At 35.9% G+C, this 19,983-nt stretch overlaps 2 protein-coding genes across 4 annotated transcripts; one reads left to right on the top strand and one right to left on the bottom strand.

Moving 5' to 3' along the window:
* The first annotated feature begins 10,307 nt into the window (after positions 1 to 10,307).
* On the top strand, positions 10,308 to 14,013 carry LOC136231331 (uncharacterized). 3 transcript variants are annotated; one of them, XM_066020676.1, is made up of 8 exons: positions 10,308 to 10,358; positions 10,465 to 10,687; positions 11,615 to 11,852; positions 11,988 to 12,178; positions 12,425 to 12,660; positions 12,900 to 13,143; positions 13,293 to 13,400; positions 13,616 to 14,013. In XM_066020676.1, the coding sequence occupies exons 2-8, from the start codon at positions 10,469 to 10,471 to the stop codon at positions 13,736 to 13,738; spliced, it is 1,359 nt and encodes a 452-aa protein (XP_065876748.1). In that variant the 5' UTR covers positions 10,308 to 10,358; positions 10,465 to 10,468; the 3' UTR covers positions 13,739 to 14,013. The 3 variants fall into 3 exon arrangements, with proteins under 3 accessions (XP_065876748.1, XP_065876749.1, XP_065876747.1); XM_066020677.1 differs by lacking the exon at positions 10,308 to 10,358 and adding an exon at positions 11,019 to 11,398 and having other exon boundaries at positions 10,398 to 10,687; XM_066020675.1 differs by lacking the exon at positions 10,308 to 10,358 and having other exon boundaries at positions 10,398 to 10,687.
* A 768-nt stretch (positions 14,014 to 14,781) lies between these two features.
* Positions 14,782 to 19,415, bottom strand: LOC136231332 (uncharacterized). The gene is made up of 7 exons (XM_066020678.1): positions 19,245 to 19,415; positions 19,032 to 19,172; positions 17,683 to 17,781; positions 16,908 to 16,984; positions 16,642 to 16,750; positions 16,164 to 16,492; positions 14,782 to 15,121 (listed from the first exon to the last, which is right to left on the bottom strand). Exons 1-7 carry the CDS (start codon positions 19,312 to 19,314, stop codon positions 15,029 to 15,031), a joined length of 918 nt encoding a protein of 305 aa, XP_065876750.1. The 5' UTR covers positions 19,315 to 19,415; the 3' UTR covers positions 14,782 to 15,028.
* Positions 19,416 to 19,983: the final 568 nt, after the last annotated feature.

The following is a 19,983-nucleotide window of genomic DNA, read 5'->3' as shown; positions in this document are numbered from 1 at the left end:
TTTATATTAATCTGTTAAGTTCTACCAATTGTACATGGTAAGAGAAATCGGAACTTAACGTAGTAATATGAATTACGTGTTACATTTCGTTATCGAGCTCCAAATAAGATTTTTATCATGAGATTAAAATTAAGCTATTTTATAAGATAATATAAAATTGTGTCTCAATAATTTAAATGAGTTATCTCTGTTTTAAAATTAGGTAAGAAAATGTAGACAAAACTTAGGGACAATGTCCATTGTCCATTACAAAGGTTAAGAGTTGATAAAGCAATCAACAAGTTGAGGAACAAGATGGGCTTCAATTTATGCATAAGCATGTGCAATAGATATTATAAGATATTGCTGTCTTCTTGTTATTGGCCAGATTATTGATTTTAAATAGTAATCTCACACCATTTTTTTTTTTTTTGTAAAGGAAACAATTTATATTAGTGATTCAAGATTGTAGACTTCTGCTCTTAAACAACTGAGAATTCTCGGTGAATTATGTTCCTCGATTAGTGAATAGGGATGTTCACTTAGTTGCTAAGTATTTTCGTTCCAATGCTAATCTTTTCTTTTCTAATGTAAAGCCAATCTGGCTAACATCAGTTCTCGAATAAGATATTCAATCATGTTCGATTTAATGAAAGGCTTCATTCTTATTACAAAAAAAAAAAAACAAAAAACAAATTTGTATTAGTTCAAGTCATGTTTGTTATCAGATGTTTACGGTTGTTGTTAGATGTTAGTTGATATTATAATTGAATTTACTGTGAAATTTATATTTAGAATAAACATTAAAAGTCCTATATAGGAATCCTAAATACTAATTGTAACAATTATTGAATGACTTTTAATTACAGCTAGTTTATTCTTGGGTAAATCCCAAAAAAAAAACTCATGTGGTTTGATGTTCTTCCAAAAAAACCTGTGGTTTGTTAATACAAAAAAAGAGACTGTGGTTTGCGCCGTTACCCGAAAAACGGAAAATGGCTTAACAGTGTTAAAATGCTAACGTGGCACATAGGTAAAGTTGGAAATTCGATTTTTTTTTTTTATCCCTCTCTCTCTCCTCTTCTTCTTCTCCTTCCTCCTCCTTCTTCTTCTTCATTCTTCTTCTCCTTCTTCCTTCTTCTCTCCTCTCCTCTTCTTTCTTCTTCCTTCTTCTTCTTCTCTCCTCCTCCTCCTCCTTCTTCTTCTTCTTCTTCTTCTTCCTTCTCATTCTTCTCTCCTCCTCCTTCTTCTTCTTCCTCCTTCTTCTTCTACCTTTTTTTTCTTTTTTTTTTTAAGTTTCGGAAATTTCCAGATTTCTGGAAAATTTCCAAAAATCTGGAAATTTCCAGATTTCTTCGGAAATCTAGAAATTTCCAGAAATCTGGAAATTTTCTAGATTTCCTGAACTTTGGGAATTAGGAAAGTTAATTATTCATCATATAATGCTTAATACATCCACCAGCCCCCCTGAACTTTGGAAGGGTCATATTAGCCCACTAAACTTGCTTATAAAGTAAATAAAAAATGCTCGAGCCCTGGTAATCAGTGTGAACTAAACTGCAACTGAGGCGCGTACAGATTAGAACTCAGCTTCTAATGTATAAAAATGAAACGAGTTCATCCTATAACAGAATGACACATGGCAAAAAAAAAATCACTTTATCTCATCCTTTCAGTTCGTCTTTTTCCTCTTTTTACCTTCTTTTTTGTAGATTGGTAGCTACTTATCGGACTTGAAAAAGAACAAGCAAAAAAGTAAAAAATGGCAAGCTAAACAATCAAATGGGGTTTAATGAAATTATCCCCCCAAAGAAAAGGAAAACCAAAACCAATTTTGCAGATTGCATCCGAAAAAATAAAAATCACCAGTACACTCAGTTTTTGCTAGATTGGCATCCCAAAATAAAAAAGTAAAATCAAAACCAATTTTGCAGATCCAATTGGAAAAAATAAAGATCACTAGTACACTCTTGCCGCCTCTTCGTTTTTGCTCGCTGGAATCGCTACTTCACAGTCCCCTTCAACAAATGCTCCGATCACCAGTATACTCTTGCCGACTCTCATGTCTCTTCTGATCAACGCCACTCACCTTGATTTCCAGATTTCGGAAATTTCCAGATTTCTTCAGAAATCGGAAATTAAAAAAAAAAGAATAGAAGAAAAAAAGAAGAAGAAGAATGAGGAAGAAGAAGAAGGAAGAAGAGAAGAGAAGAGAAGAGAGGAAGAAGAAGGAGAAGGAGAGAAGAAGAAGAAGAAGAAGAAGAAGAAGAGGAAGAAGAAGGAGGAGGAGAGAGAGAGGGAAAAAATAAAAAAATAAAAAAAATCGAATTTCCAACTTTACCCCTATGCCACGTCAGCATTTTAATACCGTTAAGCCATTCTCCGTTTTTCGGGTAACGGCGAAAAAACACAGTCCTTTTTTTTGTATTAACAAACCACATGGGTTTTTTTGGAAGAACATCAAACCACAGAGGTTTTTTTTGGAATTTACCCTTTATTCTTATTGAATGATATTTAATAACACTCCCTCTCAAGTTAGAGCATAGATATTCATGTCCAGCTTTGTACAAATGTAATCAATTCGAATTTCTGGTAACATATTAGTAGACATATCTCCTAGTTGCTCTAACATATGGAGTTGTGATTGTACCATCTAACTTTTTCTGTTTAAAATGACAATCAACTTCTATATGTTTAGTCCTCTCATTACACACATAATTGTTTGCAATATAGATGGTTGCTTCATTATCACACCATAACTTTATTGGTTTTGTTTGTACAAACCCAAGTTCATCAAGAAGACGTCTTAAGTCTTAACCACACAAGCTCACATGTAGTTTCTACCATAGCTTGATAGTCTTTGGTTATTGCTTTTCCAAGAAACATGATTTCCCCAACAAAGGCACGACAAAGATCCCCAACATAGTCTGCATTTGCGAACCCTTCTGCGATATGGTGATCATGATTTCGATACAACAAGCCTCATCCAGGAGCTCCCTTCAAATATTTCAAAATATAAACAACAGCATCCCAATGCAATGTCCTAGGTGAGGACATGAACTGACTTGCAACACTTACTGGAAAAGTAATATCAGGACGAATGATTGTTAGATAATTCAATTTCCCAACAACTCTTCTGTTTTTGTGAGGTTTCTCAAGAAAACCACTTTCATTGCCTTTTAACTTCATGTTTGGTATTATAGGAGCATCACAAATCTTTGTTTCAATTAGTCATGCATCTTCTAACACATCTAGACAGTACTTTCTTTGAGTGAGACAAATTCCTCAAAGCAAAAAGCATCATTAAACCCATGATCTTTCATTTTTTGGTTCATTAAGCCATTGATCTTTTATTTGGATACATTAAGCCCCTGATAATTTATTTTTGGTCTCATTAAACCCTTTTACAACCAAATTAGTAAGTTATGAACATTTAATTATATTAAAAATACGTTATTAACTTCATCTGTATTTGAAATTATTTTAAAAAATATTTTTTACAGTTTGAATTAAGGTTTTTACAGTTTTCCTACAGTCACATTACACATCCAAAACTGAATTCAAACAGTGAAAACATACAAATTTTGAATGTAGGTGCAATGAATAACAGTCTATTAACCGAATTTTATGTTCAAAATTACTTTTTCTGGTCATAAAGGGCTTAATGAAACCAAAAATAAATAATCAGGGGCTTAATGTATCCAAATAAAAGATCAAGAGCTTAATGAACCAAAAAATGAAAGATCAGGAACCTAATAATGCTTTTTGCCATTCCTTTACTATTGTGAGATACTTCTATTCCAAAAAAAAAGTACTCTAGATATGCAAAATCTTTTGTTTGGATTTCATAATCTGAGCACCATCATTATCACAATGTCATCAACATAAGCAGCCTATATAATACAGCCAGAACTGGCAGTGGAAAAGAAAACAGAAGAATCATGTGCACTTTGTTGTAAACCGAATTCCATTACTGCAGTGCTAAATCGACTTTGTAGTTTTTGGATCTAGCTTTGTAGTTTGTTGGGCATTATACATCACGTACACAAGACTTCCAAATATATGGAGGTTTGAAGCTTTCTTCCCATTCCACGTGTCAATCGGTGTCTTCAACTCAATTGATGTTGATGGTGACCGATTTATCACATAACAGGTGGTATTTACTGCTTCTGCCCAGAAAAAAAAATTCAAAGTCTACAACTCCCAACTTTGCTCTTGTTCTCTCTAACAATGTTCTGTTCATCCGCTCAGCCACTCCATTTTGTTAAGGAGTGTATGCTATTGTGAATTGTATTTTGATGACTTTTTTTTACAAAATTCAGCAAATTCATTGCAAGTATATCCTCCTCCAGTATCTATCCTTAAACTTTGAAAACAAAGTACTTCGCTCCTCCTAGAGACATTTAGGTGCTTGCCATACATTAGAGTGAATCAATTCTAGAACTTCTTTACTTCTAAAATTTGATGTATTGAACTCCAACCTATGTAGCTTACTTGTAACACAATTTTCACAAAAGGGCAAGGACACCTTTGTGAGACCTAGAAGTAGATTTTGCTCTGCAATAATTTTCATTCCTTGCTTCAGACATATGTCCAAGCTTTTTATACCAAATCATTGAAGATTTTTCATTTGAATTTATTGAAGCAGCAAATGCTTCTCCTTTTTGCAAAGTCTCTCCATTCAATATGTACAATCTAGCAGCTAGCTTCTCTCCCTTCATAAGTAAAAGTGTGCCTCAACGAATTCTCGAAAATGCAAGCATGCCAAAGCAAACAAGTAACTTACCACTCCATACGAGGCATTAGCCCATCTCAAATAGCATCCAATGGAAAGAAACTCCTGCCTTTTCTTCTCCCAGGAACGTCGACCAAACAAGCCATTTGGCACGTGAGAAGAGAACTTGACATGTTCTCCTCCGAATGCATCTGGTCGATGAACTGTAGGAGAAGACAAAGTTTTTCTTCCATATCAGACATAAAGGCAACCTTCTGAGGAAAGGAGTAAGCCGACTGCTCACCGCCGTTGAGGTCATCAATTCTCTCTAAAGAGACATTTCCACATGGTTCATCAGATCCCTCTATGCGTCGTCTTTTCAACCCCTCAACCTCGTCTTATGTTTCCTTTCCTCCAACAACGTCATCAAGAAGCTCAACATCATCGACATTCACACCATGATCGTCGTTCTCCCCAACGGCCTTGTCATCCTCAAATACCAAGTTCACCATGACCGACTTCAACACCCCTTTCATCTTTCTCACCATAATTAGCCACCTGCTCGTCACCAAACTTCAGCCCCTCCCCTGCTTGACCGGACTTCCCACCCACTTCAGCATCACCCGTCCAAATTGATACTACGATAAAAAAAACTGTGCGGCTTGAATTTTCTTATCGAAGGGATCAAACTTCGGCATGTTGGATGGTATGTCCGCATAAGCATGTCGGACCCGAACTCAATATCGTCGAAGTCTAATGAACACCCCATAAACTCATCTTCGCTACAAATTAACAATCAAATGCAGAGTTAGTATTTCACAAAAAGCATCTATAAAGCTACAAACACTATACAAGCAAAATGGCCTACTTTCGAGCAGCTCTCTATGGTGGGCTACGCTAACCATAACTGATTCTAGCTCTACTAGATCCCCGTCTGTTAGGTTCTGCACCACCAATCAACTCTCCATCTCTTCCCTCTTTCACCTCGTAGATAGGCCAAACGCCATTGACTCCAAATCGAACAACCGATAATGATGAAGTTTTCAATCAAAAGCAAGACATCCTTCTTTGGTGTCGACAAGATCCCTTTCAAGTAAGAGACCAAAAGTATCTCTTTCATCGTCATTGGTCTCTCCACCAGTCAAGTCTCGAGATCTGTCGCCAAACCATTCCAGTTTACATAGTGAGGAAATTCCCATTCAGCTACGGAGACCTTAAAAAACATGTGCCTCCACTCTGGCAGTTTGTCTGACATCCATCCGATGACACTGAACTTTGTATGCACAAATGTAATGTGATGTGATTTCTCCCCTTTCGATGGTTTGAAGAACTTCGAAAACACCAAGTCGATCGCTCGGAACCCTGATTCGCAACACAACGAATAAAACCCTACCATCATCCTCCATCCATTCGAATGGATCTGATCGGGGCAAATGTTGAACTCTCTCAACACCACAAAAAACGGCAACAGCGGCAAACGCATTCCCGCCTCCAAATGTTCCTAATAAATTATCATCTCATTTTGATCCACGTGATCAATCACCCTACCTGTTTTGAGAAGAGCACTCAACTTGTAAGGTTCCCTAATGCGATATACCATTGAGATCACTATTAGATCCTTTCTCCCAATGATACTTTAAGCATCCTCCAATCGCTTCGAACCTCCATGTCGTAACGAGCGCCATCAGACCTTAGTCCACGACCACACCTTGCTCTGCATCCTCTCGTACAAATCTACAAATGTCTCTTTATCCTTTAAAAGTGTCTCTGGTAATACTACATGTACCGTTACCCCATTCGTCCAAACATTGATCAATGGAAGAGATAAGAACAGAGTTCTTTTTACCACTTGGGGCTTTCGTACACGAGGCTTCTCCCCCACAGTTCTCCATTTTTTCACAGTCTCTAATTGACCGCCCTTCAACACAGACTTTTTCCTTTTCCTTTGTCTAACACGATCACTCTCCACAAGAGTGGACTCCTTCAAAATGGCACCGAGCAACCCCACTCTTTTACTACTAGCTTCGTTGGACATACTAGTTCACCTAGTAGACCAAAACTGCTCGAAAGAAGACCCTAGTAAAACCGGAAGGCGCCTAAAAAGAAAAAGGAATAAGACACTTGCCTCACCACTTCCAGCGCCAACCTTACGAAACAACTATCACCGATGAGACACTTCACTACCACCGTCACAACAAACAACGACCATAGAATATGGGAATGAGCTCTCAAATGTTCTTTGTTCTAACCGGGGCCGTAACTATAACGGTCCTAAGGTAGCGAAATTCCTTGTCGGGTAAGTTCCGACCCGCACGAAAGGCGTAACGATCTGGGCACTGTCTCGGAGAGAGGCTCGGTGAAATAGACATGTCTGTGAAGATGCGGACTACCTGCACCTGGACAGAAAGACCCTATGAAGCTTCACTGTTCCCTGGGATTGGCTTTGGGCCTTTCCTGCGCAGCTTAGGTGGAAGGCGAAGAAGGCCCCCGGAACTTAGCAAAATTTGTTACATAATGCAATTTTCCCCTTTTATAAAGTACGAACGGACATATAAAGAGTCACCCCACCCAAAGGTCGCACATAGCGATCAGTCACCACGTGTCATTCTAGCCTCTGACAACACTGCGATTTTCAACCTAATTACTGAAGCCCAACTTACTAAATGTACACTTCATTAAAAACCTTAGACAAATGGTAGAGTTATAAACGTCATGTGTCACTCTAACCAGTGCTTATCTAGTTTAGCACAACATAAGACACAACACAATGCTTTTTCAGACATTATCTCAAGCACTAGGCATCCCGCTCACCTCACATCCAATGGTTCAGTCTCCAACCTCACTTGAAGGAGGGACTAATTGATAAGAATGAGCCCACATGCTTGAGAAGCCCAACAAGCCCATCGCAACCTCTATTCAAAGAATGGGATGACTAAAGCCAGATCCACCAAGTCATGCATATAAAGGCACTTTAGTCTTCAAGCCCTTTTTAAAATCCCTATAAATAAGTAACTCACTCTACAACTTTCTGCTTACTACTTGTTAGACTCTCTTTTGATCTACTAAATTGACCGTCAGAGTGTCCATAAGGATCATTCTCGACACAAGAGACAAACCAGCAGAAGACGCTACGCAGAAATCTCATAACCTTATTATAAAGTATCTTGTTAATTCCTTAAACATGCTTATAGTGACCTTTCAATTACCTAAAATTGTTTAAAATGACATTTTAGGGATACACATTGTAATTTATCTAAAATCTTATATGAACTTAAAAGATAAATCATACTATAATTTTAATAAGTTTACTGGGTAATAAGATTTTTTTTTTTTTGGAAAGTTTAAAAGGCAGGAAGTCATAATGTATTAAGACTAAATTTCTCATCAGACCCACGGGGGAGGCCACCAACGGAAATGTCATGGTCTTAGAGGACGTGGCGTTCTTATCCTTCCAGACAAGCATATGTCACTCTTTCGTCCACTTGCAAATAATTTGGCCCTCTCAGATTGCGTACCTAATATATACCTCTACCTGCCTCTTCAAAGTTTTTATTTTGCCTCTTTTTACTGGAAAAAGAAAATTTTGCAAACGACAGTACCTCATAATTCAACCCTTGCCTGATGCGAGTTCCAACTTGTTGGATGAATAATTAAAAAAATCTGAGTATTAATTGAGTGTGTAGAGGGGAAGAATCAATCGGCTATGATTGCTCAGAAAAAAAAAAAAATAGATGAGGCAATTTGACTTCCACAGCAGTGGGGCGTGGCATTCCCCCTTTGAAAAATAAAAATAAAAAAAATGGATGGTGTTTATCTCTTTACCACTAAAAGACAACATCAATACTCATTTTTGTGGGTTTTTTCTCCCTAGCTGATGTGACCCAGTTCATCTAAACATATCAAAATCATTCAAATCTTGTTTGCCATGTTCATAAACTTTGCTCATCATCACCTTATTCAAAAGACTGTACGCTGTACAAATATATTTCACTAGCATATATAGTATTTGTTAATCACTGAACAATTCATGTGAAATGATCAACCAAATGAACAATTTAAAAAGAAAGAAAAGATCATAGGGAAAAGTCATGGTAAACCAATTAAAGAAATTATAATTTATGTTGTTAACTATTTTAGTGAAGCTGCTTCTAGTTTAGACAATAGGCATAAGAATCAAATAAGCATAAAGTGCAAAATCAAACCGATCCTTTCTTGTTCAAATCAAAGCTCATCAACTTGAATTTTCTTTTTTTTTTTTTCTTTTTTTTGGTTTTAAATGAGGGAAGAATTCATAATTGGCATATTTTTTTCCTCTTCCATTTTCCACTGAATAAGAAAAAATAAACAGTAACTTCCTCAGGTGAAAAGCTCACCAGTTTCACATATAAAGGGCTTAATTAACCCAAAAAAAATAGAGGTTGGTCCAGAGCTAATTTAATTTTCAATGTGCAGATTTATTCAACTCATGCTTATGGAGTAATATATATGGCTAATTGTTCATGGTAAAATTCAATTTGCAAACAACATAAGTAAATGCAGCATAAGCCGTATTACCAAGGGACGGGTAGCAGCTGGGGACCAGGCAATAAATAAAAGTTAAATAGGATAAAAACATCTCAGCGAAAGCTCACATCATTATGAAATATATGCAAAAAAATCTTTCAGATTCCGATATGTAGGGTCATCTAAGGGAATTTGGATTAGCTTCATCATAATACCTTAGCAGTCTACTCTAATTGCTTGGTTAAGCTTCACATCATTTAAATATCGGATAAGGTATAAAAGATAAACTATTGTTTTTATTCGAGAGTAATTTTACCTAACAACATAAATGGTATAACTGAGCGGCTAACGTTAACAAGTTAAACTAATTTTAGACACAACATAAACGATATAATTGAGTGGTTAACGTTAAAAAGTTGAACTAATTTTAGACAGTACTCATAGATTCTACTAAATCATAAATCATATTTTCGCTATCAATCATTAGTAACATATTAAAAACATATATATACATGTAAAATATTACTCCCTCTATTCCAATTTATAAGTCATTCTAGCAAGTGAGTTTTTTAGTTTTTTAGTCTAAGCATTAAATTTTTTATGTTGGCCCATATGTTTCTTAACATTACAAGACTTACTCTCCAACCACTATATGAGAGAAATTTTTTAGTTAACCAATGCAATTTCATTAATTTGACTTCATTTCTTAATATGTGTAAAAGATCCTAGAATGACTCATATAGTGGAATGGATCGAGTATCTTGTATCCATATGCAACTGATGCATAACATAGGAAGTAATATCTTGTTTTTTAGTGATACCTAAAATTAGCTCAACTTGTTAATATTAAACCTTCAATTATACTACTAAGGGTCAAATTACTCTTAACTGACAATATTGGAGATATTTTTGTAATTCATCTCTTTAAAGATTAACTTTGATGATAAGATAAAGTTTCCACTAGCAAGTACAGGTAATATTCTTTCATCAATGGCTCACAAATTTTATTTTGTTTTTCTTAAAATCACCTAAGCTTTTTTGTTTTCTTTTACAATGTTTGACAAGCTAAAATCTAGTATTACCCCCCTACTTCCTATTGTTTTCCTACAATAAACAAACATACAAGAATATACGCTCAAAAAGCACAATACAGATAATATGGGTAAATTACAACATGATACTTAACTTTGGTCTTACTTTTTTATGGCCACCCTTTTTTATGGACACAGTATTGACATATCTAACGTAGCTATACCAAATTTGGCTAGTGCTATGGCTCAATATGGTGCAAGAATGGTCTTTCCTATAGATTTAAAGAAGAAGCCATGGGAGCAGAAGTTTCCACTTCACAATCGGTGGCATCCAGACATACCCCAAGTTGCAGAGGTCACTGTCGGAGAGCTTTTCAGGGTTGAGATGGTGGACTTCAGTGGCGGTGGTATCACACCGGAAAACACTGCAGACGACATCAAACATGCTGATCCTTCTATTGTGAGTTGTAGCTTATTTTTGTTGATTATTAATTTGTTATGTTCCAGTCCACTTTCTTACTTGAATTCAAATAACTCTAGTTCATTTCATCTAACAATTTCCAAATCAGCAAGACCCTTAAGGTTTCTTCTCCAAGTTTCTTCACATAATAGCAATTTTGGTTGCAGAACCTAGGTTTTAAGTAATTTTTTATTATTTGCAAATAAGATTAATCATTTTTTTAAGTCCCCCTGTTTTATGTGGATTATGCGTTTAACACAGTGTAGAGGAGATGGCAGATTAGTCATCTCTCTATTATAAGAAGTTGACATTGACACATTTTGTCATGAAGTGTAATTCCGATAGGGGACCTTGCAGAAAAATTGTCACCCATTTGTCATCTACTAGTACTAATATTACAAGTCAACCTCTTCACTTCACGAATGTTGTATAATTTTGGTCATCTATGAGGGAAAAAGAAAAAAATTCTGCATTTCAATAGCCAGCCCATTTATGGCTCCTTCAACTCCAAGACTGGTAGTGCCTATAGACTTGAACAAGAAGCCATGGGACCAAAAACTACCTCTTCACAACCGTTGGCACCCTGAGATTCCGCCGGTTGCTGAGGTCAGAGACGGTGAATTTTTCAGAGTAGAGATGGTAGATTGGACTGGAGGTATTGTCAAGGATGATGAGTCTGCTGTTGATGTAAAATTTATTGACCTCTCAATTGTAAGTATGAATATTGCTCACCGCACTAGCTCTAAGTTCTAGATAATTGATATGTGGCTAAACCTAATTTATCTACACAGAGATGGAATGATATGATGGGAAAAAATACAATACTTGGGTAGAAAATAAGGGAATTTTTCAATCATATTAAGACTAGTTTATTTAGATAAAATCATATCCATTTGGATGATTAGTAGCTATGGTTTGTTGCTATAGGTCCATTATCTTAGCGGACCAATCAGAGTTGTAGATGAGGAAGGAGTTCCAGCTATGCCGGGTGATCTTCTTGTTGTGGAAATATGCAACCTGGGTCCTCTCCCTGGAGATGAATGGGGTTTTACAGCTACATTTGACAGAGAAAACGGAGGAGGCTTTCTCACTGATCATTTTCCTTGTGCAACTAAAGCTATTTGGTATTTTGAAGGAATATATGCCTACTCTCCTCATATACCAGGTAAAACAAACAGATTCCCTTTCCCTACATTTGTCATAACAAAGACCATGAAGCAGCCTGTACATGGTCAGGTCCACATTGGACAAGTAGCGATATAAGATAAGTAGTAATAACATGATTCTGTATGCATATCAGGAGTACGCTTTCCAGGCTTGACTCATCCAGGAATAGTTGGAACTGCACCATCAGCGGAGCTCCTAAGTATATGGAATAAAAGAGAAAGAGAAGTTGAAGAAAATGGATTGGAATCGTTCAAACTTTGTGAGGTTTTGCACTCTAGACCACTAGCTAATCTGCCATCAACAAAAGGATGCCATCTTGGAAAGGTATAACATCAATCTAGTAAGGATTATAAATAAACCATGAAAGAGTTTAAACTCCAGTAGACTCTTCGAAATTTTAATTACCAAAGCCAGTCATGCAGATAGGCATCTAAGCTGATTAATGTTTATGCCAACATTGCATGTGCAACTGTGAATACAAGAATTAGGCAAAAAATGTTGGCACTGCATATCAAAACTAAACAGACTTCTGGTTGCAAGAAACTCTCTAATGGTTCAATTGATGTTTAGATCCAAAAGGGCACTCCAGAATGGGAAAAGATCGCCAATGAGGCAGCAAGAACAATTCCAGGAAGAGAAAATGGAGGAAACTGTGACATAAAAAATCTCAGTAGAGGTTCAAAAGTGTATCTTCCAGTATTTGTAGAAGGAGCAAATCTCAGTACTGGGGACATGCACTTTTCTCAGGGTGATGGTGAAATCTCATTTTGTGGAGCAATCGAGATGAGTGGTTTTCTAGAGCTCAAGTATATACTCATTCTTATCATATTCTATGTTCATATCAAAGAAATTTTTTTGGAAGTGACATCCAAGTTCATCCATTCCGTAACATAAAATAAGCAGCAAACCAGCAGTTCACAAACAGATATCATCAAATTTAACACTTCCATGAAATATGGTTCTGTTTTATCATACAAGCACCTGTTGTATGACTCTTTAATTCAATCTACGTTCAAAGATAACTGATTTGTTTTTATACCATCAGGTGCGAGATCATAAGGGGCGGAATGAAAGAGTACCTTACACCAATGGGGCCAACTCCTCTTCATGTAAATCCAATCTTTGAGATAGGCCCTGTTGAGCCAAGATTTTCAGAGTGGCTGGTATTTGAGGGTATCAGTGTTGATGAAAGCGGAAGGCAGCATTACCTTGATGCAAGTGTTGCTTTTAAGCGTGCAGTGCTTAATGCCATTGACTACCTCTCTAAATTTGGTTATTCAAAAGAACAGGTTCAGTATATCTCCGAAGTTCAATTAGAATCTATTTCAAAATTCACATACACGCACACATAGACAGTACATCACCACTAAATAAGATATGTAGAAAAAGAAGAAAAGTTAAATGATAACTTACAAGAGGATCTAATGGTGATTGGCAGATGTATCTTTTGCTATCATGCTGTCCATGTGAAGGAAGGATATCTGGAATAGTCGATGCTCCTAATGCTGTTGCAACCCTGGCCATACCAACAGCTATCTTTGACCAGGTTAGTTACAAGTTAATATATTTATGCAAAAAAGTCGTTCCAGTGTAAGATATTACCAGTAACCTACATGACATATCTTGACTGATAAAAGGATTTCACTATGATTAAGCCAGCAGAGATGCTAAGAGAACATGCAATTTGATGTAAAAGGCAAGAAAAAGTCGTTGCATTCTTTTTATTCCTTCTATGGCTGCTGAGCTGATTGGATTGTGCAGGACATTCGTCCAAAAACAAGCAAGGTGCCTGTTGGACCACGGCTAGTGAGGAAACCAGATGTCCTCAAATGCACTTATGATGGAAATTTGCCCATCACAAAAAACCCAAGCGCCATGTCATAACTACAACCAAAGTGCTGCACTGAATAAGCAGAATTCAAGCTGCACTTGCCATATTTGCATATACCTATCTCTAAATCACATTATGTATGAATATACAGATAAAACTAAACATGGGTAGGTAGTAGGAAGTCGTCCAGTCTCAGTTCAGCATGTTAAAACAACTTGAAATGGAGCCCGTTGTCCATTTTAATGGCTCTTTGTTTGCAAAATGATCAATTTTATGATCATGTCATGTTATGCCACCAGAAAAAATGTAGGAAAATAATACTTGACCAGCCATCAGCACTACCTCATGCAAATTTGTGGTGGAAACGAAGTCCAACCAAGGGGCTTAAGGGCCACGAGCATAGATGCATAGTCAAACTTGCACTACAGTTCTGTCTCTAAACCTAAGGGAGAATCAAATATAGTTTGAGACAATCTGGAAAAATAGAAACCTTTTTTTTCTTCCTTTTTTAATAAATAAAAATTTAGGTAAAGGCAGGTCCACCCAATCCTAGGGACAGGCCAAATCTCAATGAGGGTTCATTGTGGAATTTAGAGATTACCAACTAGAGAAGGAGAATCAACTCTTTACCACTCGAGTCAACCCTCATGGGCGTTAAAAACAGCTGATACATAATCAAATTATGATCACTATAAGGGGTTTTTCTTAGGAGCACCCAGTGCTTGCAATATTGCGCCATGTGGCACCACATTGAGCAATAAAGGTGGGTATTGCAAGCACCAGGTACTTGCAATAAAAAAAACCTATTATACACCAATAAGATAAAGAAGATGAAGATTGTTAGCTAATTTCCATAGAAATCCATGTCGTGGCTAGCCTCAAAGAAAGGATGCCAACTAAAACACTTCTTGGTACTTATTGTAGAGAAAATTGTAAACCATAAAACCATATCTATTGTAGAAAATTGAAATATGATCTGTATTCCAGAATTGCACGTCAAATAGTAATCCGCCTGCTACAGTTGCAGAAACTATAAATTTTACATGTACATGTAAATGGAAGAAATTAATTCTCATATAACACGAAGCATCCTGGATGATAAACTTGAAAACACTATGAATTTTACTCGGTTTTCTTCATCATAAATGTGGAATCAATTAAACCGTGCTCTAGTTCCAAAAAGAAAAGTTTTGGTCCTTCAAATAGAAGAACAAAATGGGGGTTGTCACATTAGTTGTCTATTTGCCCAAGAAAAGTACCTCAACACATTAGAGTTTAAAACAAAATTTCCTTTTCTCCACCAAAACATATACTACGAAAGGCTACTCTAAAATATTCTCAAGTCAGTAATATATGGAGAGTGTCCGATGGTGTTGGAGAGATGGACAGCGCACACCAGAAGCCCAGAGCCAAAGATCCAACTCAATACTTGTGACCTGTGCAAAAAACCTCAAATTAGAACAAAAAATAATGAAAGTGCATTCAAATACAGAAACTGCTGCAGAAACATGGAGGAGATTCTTTCAGGTAAAGAGGTTTGCCTCACGATCACGAATAAAAGCTCAAGTTAAAATGAAAAACTAAATGAACCGCCTCTGCATAAGTATTTACGGTGGAGGAAGAATGCATAAGTTGCAACTATTAACAGAGTTGTATTAATTTCTTCCCTAATGAAAATCACCAACAGAAAACTATTTTCTTTGAAGTAATTATATGGAGTAAACATCTAATTTAATGAATTTGATAAACTTTATAGGCGAAGAGCAGCCTTGCATGCTTCCATTGAGCAGCCCACACTTGCAGATTAAATTGCAGTGAAACATCAAACGCATTGCAGAATTACATGATCATTCAATGCAAGTTAACTACATCTATCTGCATGCAATTGTGTCTTTTAAAGAAATTCTTAAGCCTAGAAAATTGATTCGGTGAATCTTTTGGAATGTTTACAGAACAATGCCCATAGCTGGTTTATGAAAGGCTAATGTTACTAGGAACCTCTTACAAGATGGTGTCAACGAAATTTTATAAGAAGTATATGAGGTCCCTAGATATGTTACTCATATCTGTGAGGAAAGAAAACGAAAATGTCAATAATAGTCAAAATTATGACCGCTATTAATAAAAGGGATTTCGTTTTCTCATGGAGTCATGGCAACAGATTGATGCTGCCTGCTGATATCCAGTAGCAACAACTGTAGATATTTATTGAACGCAAACTTAAGATAACAAACATGCAGCCATTAACCAAAGTGAGCACTTGGAGACGCATAATGAAAGTTTTTCACCAAGACGAGAAAGATTTGAATAAATTGCAGTTAAGGTGCGTATATATTCGTGCAAATAGTTGACAAAAAAATAATTTTATTTTACAACAGTGTGGCTGAGCAAATAAAATTATTTTAACATTGATGGACAGACAAAAACAAATAAATAAATATATGCAAGGGCTTCTTTATAAAAGGAAGAGAGCTGCACCTGTTTTCCCGATTTTATACGAAGCAAGTCCCTCATTTTCTCCACTGCATATATAGAGCATGCTCGTAGTTCCACTTCCTCCTCACTCCCTGGAGCTATCTCACAATTAGATCCAATCATGCTGGCAAGGGTTGAACTATATTTGAGCACACCAAATTGCTGAAGTACAGCTGGAACAATATAGTCTGCAAATATAGTGACTGAACCAATATCCTGAAACTCTCCATATCCTTGGCCCTTGAATGCACCATATAGATCTGCTGCAAATATCTGAGCTCTTTTATACAAGAACACTTGATGACCTTTATAAACAGAGTGGTCTCGAAAACCTAAACATTTGAATCATGTGAAGTCAATATATTAGCACTACTGCAAATAAATGCTCTATCTTTTTACAAAACCATGTATTTATACGGGCACATAATACATCAAATAAACTAAGATTTACAACAAATAAGAAACAAGAAAAAAGACATACCCGGGAAGTGACTGGTTATAGTGGCAACAAGCTTTGCAGCTGATTTCCCACAGGACTCCACAAGATTCGATGCTTTACCTCCAAAACTTCTTTCCAATTCTAAACCAACCTAAGAGATGAATAACAGAAATCAAAAGCTTTTCTTACTAATACTCTAAAAACTCAGTATTGTACCAGTCTAAATACATTCAGCTTACGAACTCAATATTGATCCTCACAAGAATAGAGAAAACATCAACTAAACTTCCAATAATTCAAAGGTAAACCTCATGTAGTAGACGAATTCGTTCATCCTCCAAAGGAAGTGGTCTGGGCCATTTTAACAGCTCCCGTAATTCAGGACCTGGCAAAGCATTTATCTCATCACTTTTTGACAGGAAAAGACGAACAATGTATTAAGCGTATGCAAAAATTAAACACTTCAAAAATTGTAAACAAATACAGTAAGGTTCATGAAGAGTTTAATGTATATTGATTTCGAAAGGAAAAAACAAAAAGTAAACCTGAAATGACTCAAAGTATCATAAAGGGAAGAGAGGGCAATAATGACTTGATCTTGAATCCATAATTCAAGATATATATATATCAAGATTCAAACATATAGGAAAACTCCAAGTAGGTAAAAGAAAGCTAACTGGAAACTACAACTCATTTAAATGAAAATTAAACAAATCATAGTTATGCATTGTGCTTACTTATGGCTCTACGCCTCAACGGCATTGCTGTTTTACAAGCAATCACTCAGAACGAAACCAGCATTATATAGTACATACAATGTTAAACCATTATTACTCTGAAGTAACTATGCTGAATGGCACTTTTCCTAGAGGTGTACAACAGATAACATTCCCACCACCAAAGCTACCACATAGCAAACCATACCACGACACTTTTATCGAACTTCATTTATATATGTATAAATTTGTGTATTTTGAACTCTAAAGAACTCACCCTACATGTCTCTGACATGTGCAAGCAAGCATGCCAACCTACTCTGATGTATAACAATTACAATAATAACATAAAAAAATGTGGCAATACCTGTGTACTTCTGCAGACGATCAGCGTCAAACACAGACTTGTCATTTTGCAGAGCTGCCCTTAGGCCTGAAGCCAAGTCATCGTAGCTTAAATCCTTATCTATGAAACAAGAAACAATGTTGTAAAGATCAAAAGAAGGTCAGTAGATCAGACTCCAAAGCATCCGCAATAAAAGCAAAAATAGAAAAATCATACGACTGCAGATAGCAGCTTAGCAATAATGAAGCATTGAATATAATTTTCCACTGAGAATGGTTCCAAGCAAAGAGTAGAGAATAAACACCAAGGAAAAAACATTAGAGATACTAAGATTTTGGGCTTTGCCTTTGACATATTGAGACAGAGACCTGCTTGTGTCAAGTGATACCTTATGGTTGATTCTTATGGTTGATTCTTATGGTTGATTCGTATAAGGAATAAGGAATATTTTAACTATTGTTAAATAGAATACAATTTAACTTCAGAGAATTAATTTTAGTGATACATGATATTTTCAAAATACCAAAAGAAAATTGTCTAGTTATGTTTTTTTTATCAAAATTGACTCATAAGAATTCACGGTTTTAACAGATTTCTTAAAGAACCCAGAAATTGCCAAAAAAAAAAATGTTACTTAAAGTGCCAAATTGAGAAACCACATGGCACTTTTTTGAACTTTTTCAAAAAATTAAGAAACGCGACAAATATATGCCTTTATAATGAATTGCCTCAAAATAGATTACAAAAGATGGGAACATTGTCAACGCAATACAATGACGCTGCAATTTTACAAATGAGTAGTCAGGAATCCGTGTACCACAGAAACAGTACTTGCGTGTTCTGTTCAGTGAACTGACAACCAGCAAAACAAAATAAATTGCACGAGTAACTTCTGATTTTGCCTAATTTCTTTGATAAATACAGAGACCGACAGAATGAAGAATACAAAAGGAAGAAAAGAATAAAACATAAAGAAAAGCTTTAGTAAATCCTTTTAATAGTCAATTTGGAAGAATAAAAAATTTATTATAGCAATCAGCTGGAACATATTTGACACAGCCAGGTAAATGACATAAACTGATATATAAACTATAAACTATTTCCCCTATTAAAGTTCCTCCTCAGCTTCACTCTCCTTTCCTTTTCGTCGTGTTACCTATAAAAAGTGGAAGGCCGCACCATATTGCCGAACATAATCCTAACTAAAGCGGCCACCAGCAAAAAGTAGAACACCAAAACCAAACAACTCTTCCTTGAGATTTCAGGAAAAACAAAAGTATAATAAAAGGATTAAACCAATACTAGAACAGCCAAAGAGGAAAACATAAAAAATGTAAGCACGAATTAAACAAAAATGAAGAAAAATATACCAGGCCAGAAGCAAAAATTTAAAGTATCCAAAACAAAGAGGTACTGGACAGTAAGTGGACCATCATCAAAGTAATGAATCCCTTCAAAATCCCATTCTATAGTCGGAATCTTTTGAATATTCTCAATAGCTTTCTCGATTCCTGCAACCACAACATTGCCATTAGATAAACGAATAAACTGTAGGAAACAGAGAAAATGTGGCATTGCTATACCTGTAGAGTCGACGACGACATGAGAGGAGTGGGTAGCGACCCAAGCAGCGCTGGCCCTAACCTCGTCCATTACTTGAATATATTGAACCCTAAAGTGGAATTAATTTATATTAATAAAAAGTCGGAGATATTATCGGTGAGCGAATGGGATGTCTTAATTCGAAGTTTCCCGCTTTTTGAATACGTTCGTGGTGTGGCGTTTGATCCTCTATTTGTGGAAACCGTTTTGTCCACGAAGTTTCGCCCATCTATTTGAGTTTTTTGGTCTCTCTTTCCCACGTGCAAAATACATAGGATTTGGAAGCCCATCACTTTTTCGGAGGCCATTCGCTTTATCCATTTTCACGTTGTGTGGTACTTTGAGCATCTCTAATTTTCACATTTTGTTACTTAGAGCACCCACACAATGCTGATACAACTTTTTTATATTATATCCAAAAAAAAAATTCACTTTTTTCATAAAAAAAAAAAAAAAAAAAATCTAATACACTTAACTATCTCTCCATTAAACCAATTTGTATCACTTTTTATGTAGGATCCATTTATCATAAAACTCTTACACATTCCAAATAAAGTATTATTTCTTTCCACCAAACAATTAATCTAATTATTTCATCATTCAATCTAAATAATTCCATTAATCTATAAATTAGTTAAAAAAATAAATATCAATTATATCTATAATTATTTTGAACCGAAATAGTTAATTAAAAAATATAATTAATTGCAAAAATAAAAA

This window comes from Euphorbia lathyris, chromosome 5, assembly GCF_963576675.1.
Source record: "Euphorbia lathyris chromosome 5, ddEupLath1.1, whole genome shotgun sequence".
NCBI classification, from domain to species: domain Eukaryota; kingdom Viridiplantae; phylum Streptophyta; class Magnoliopsida; order Malpighiales; family Euphorbiaceae; genus Euphorbia; species Euphorbia lathyris.
Note: the sequence above shows the minus strand (reverse complement) of the source record. Positions and strands in the feature narration are given on the sequence as shown.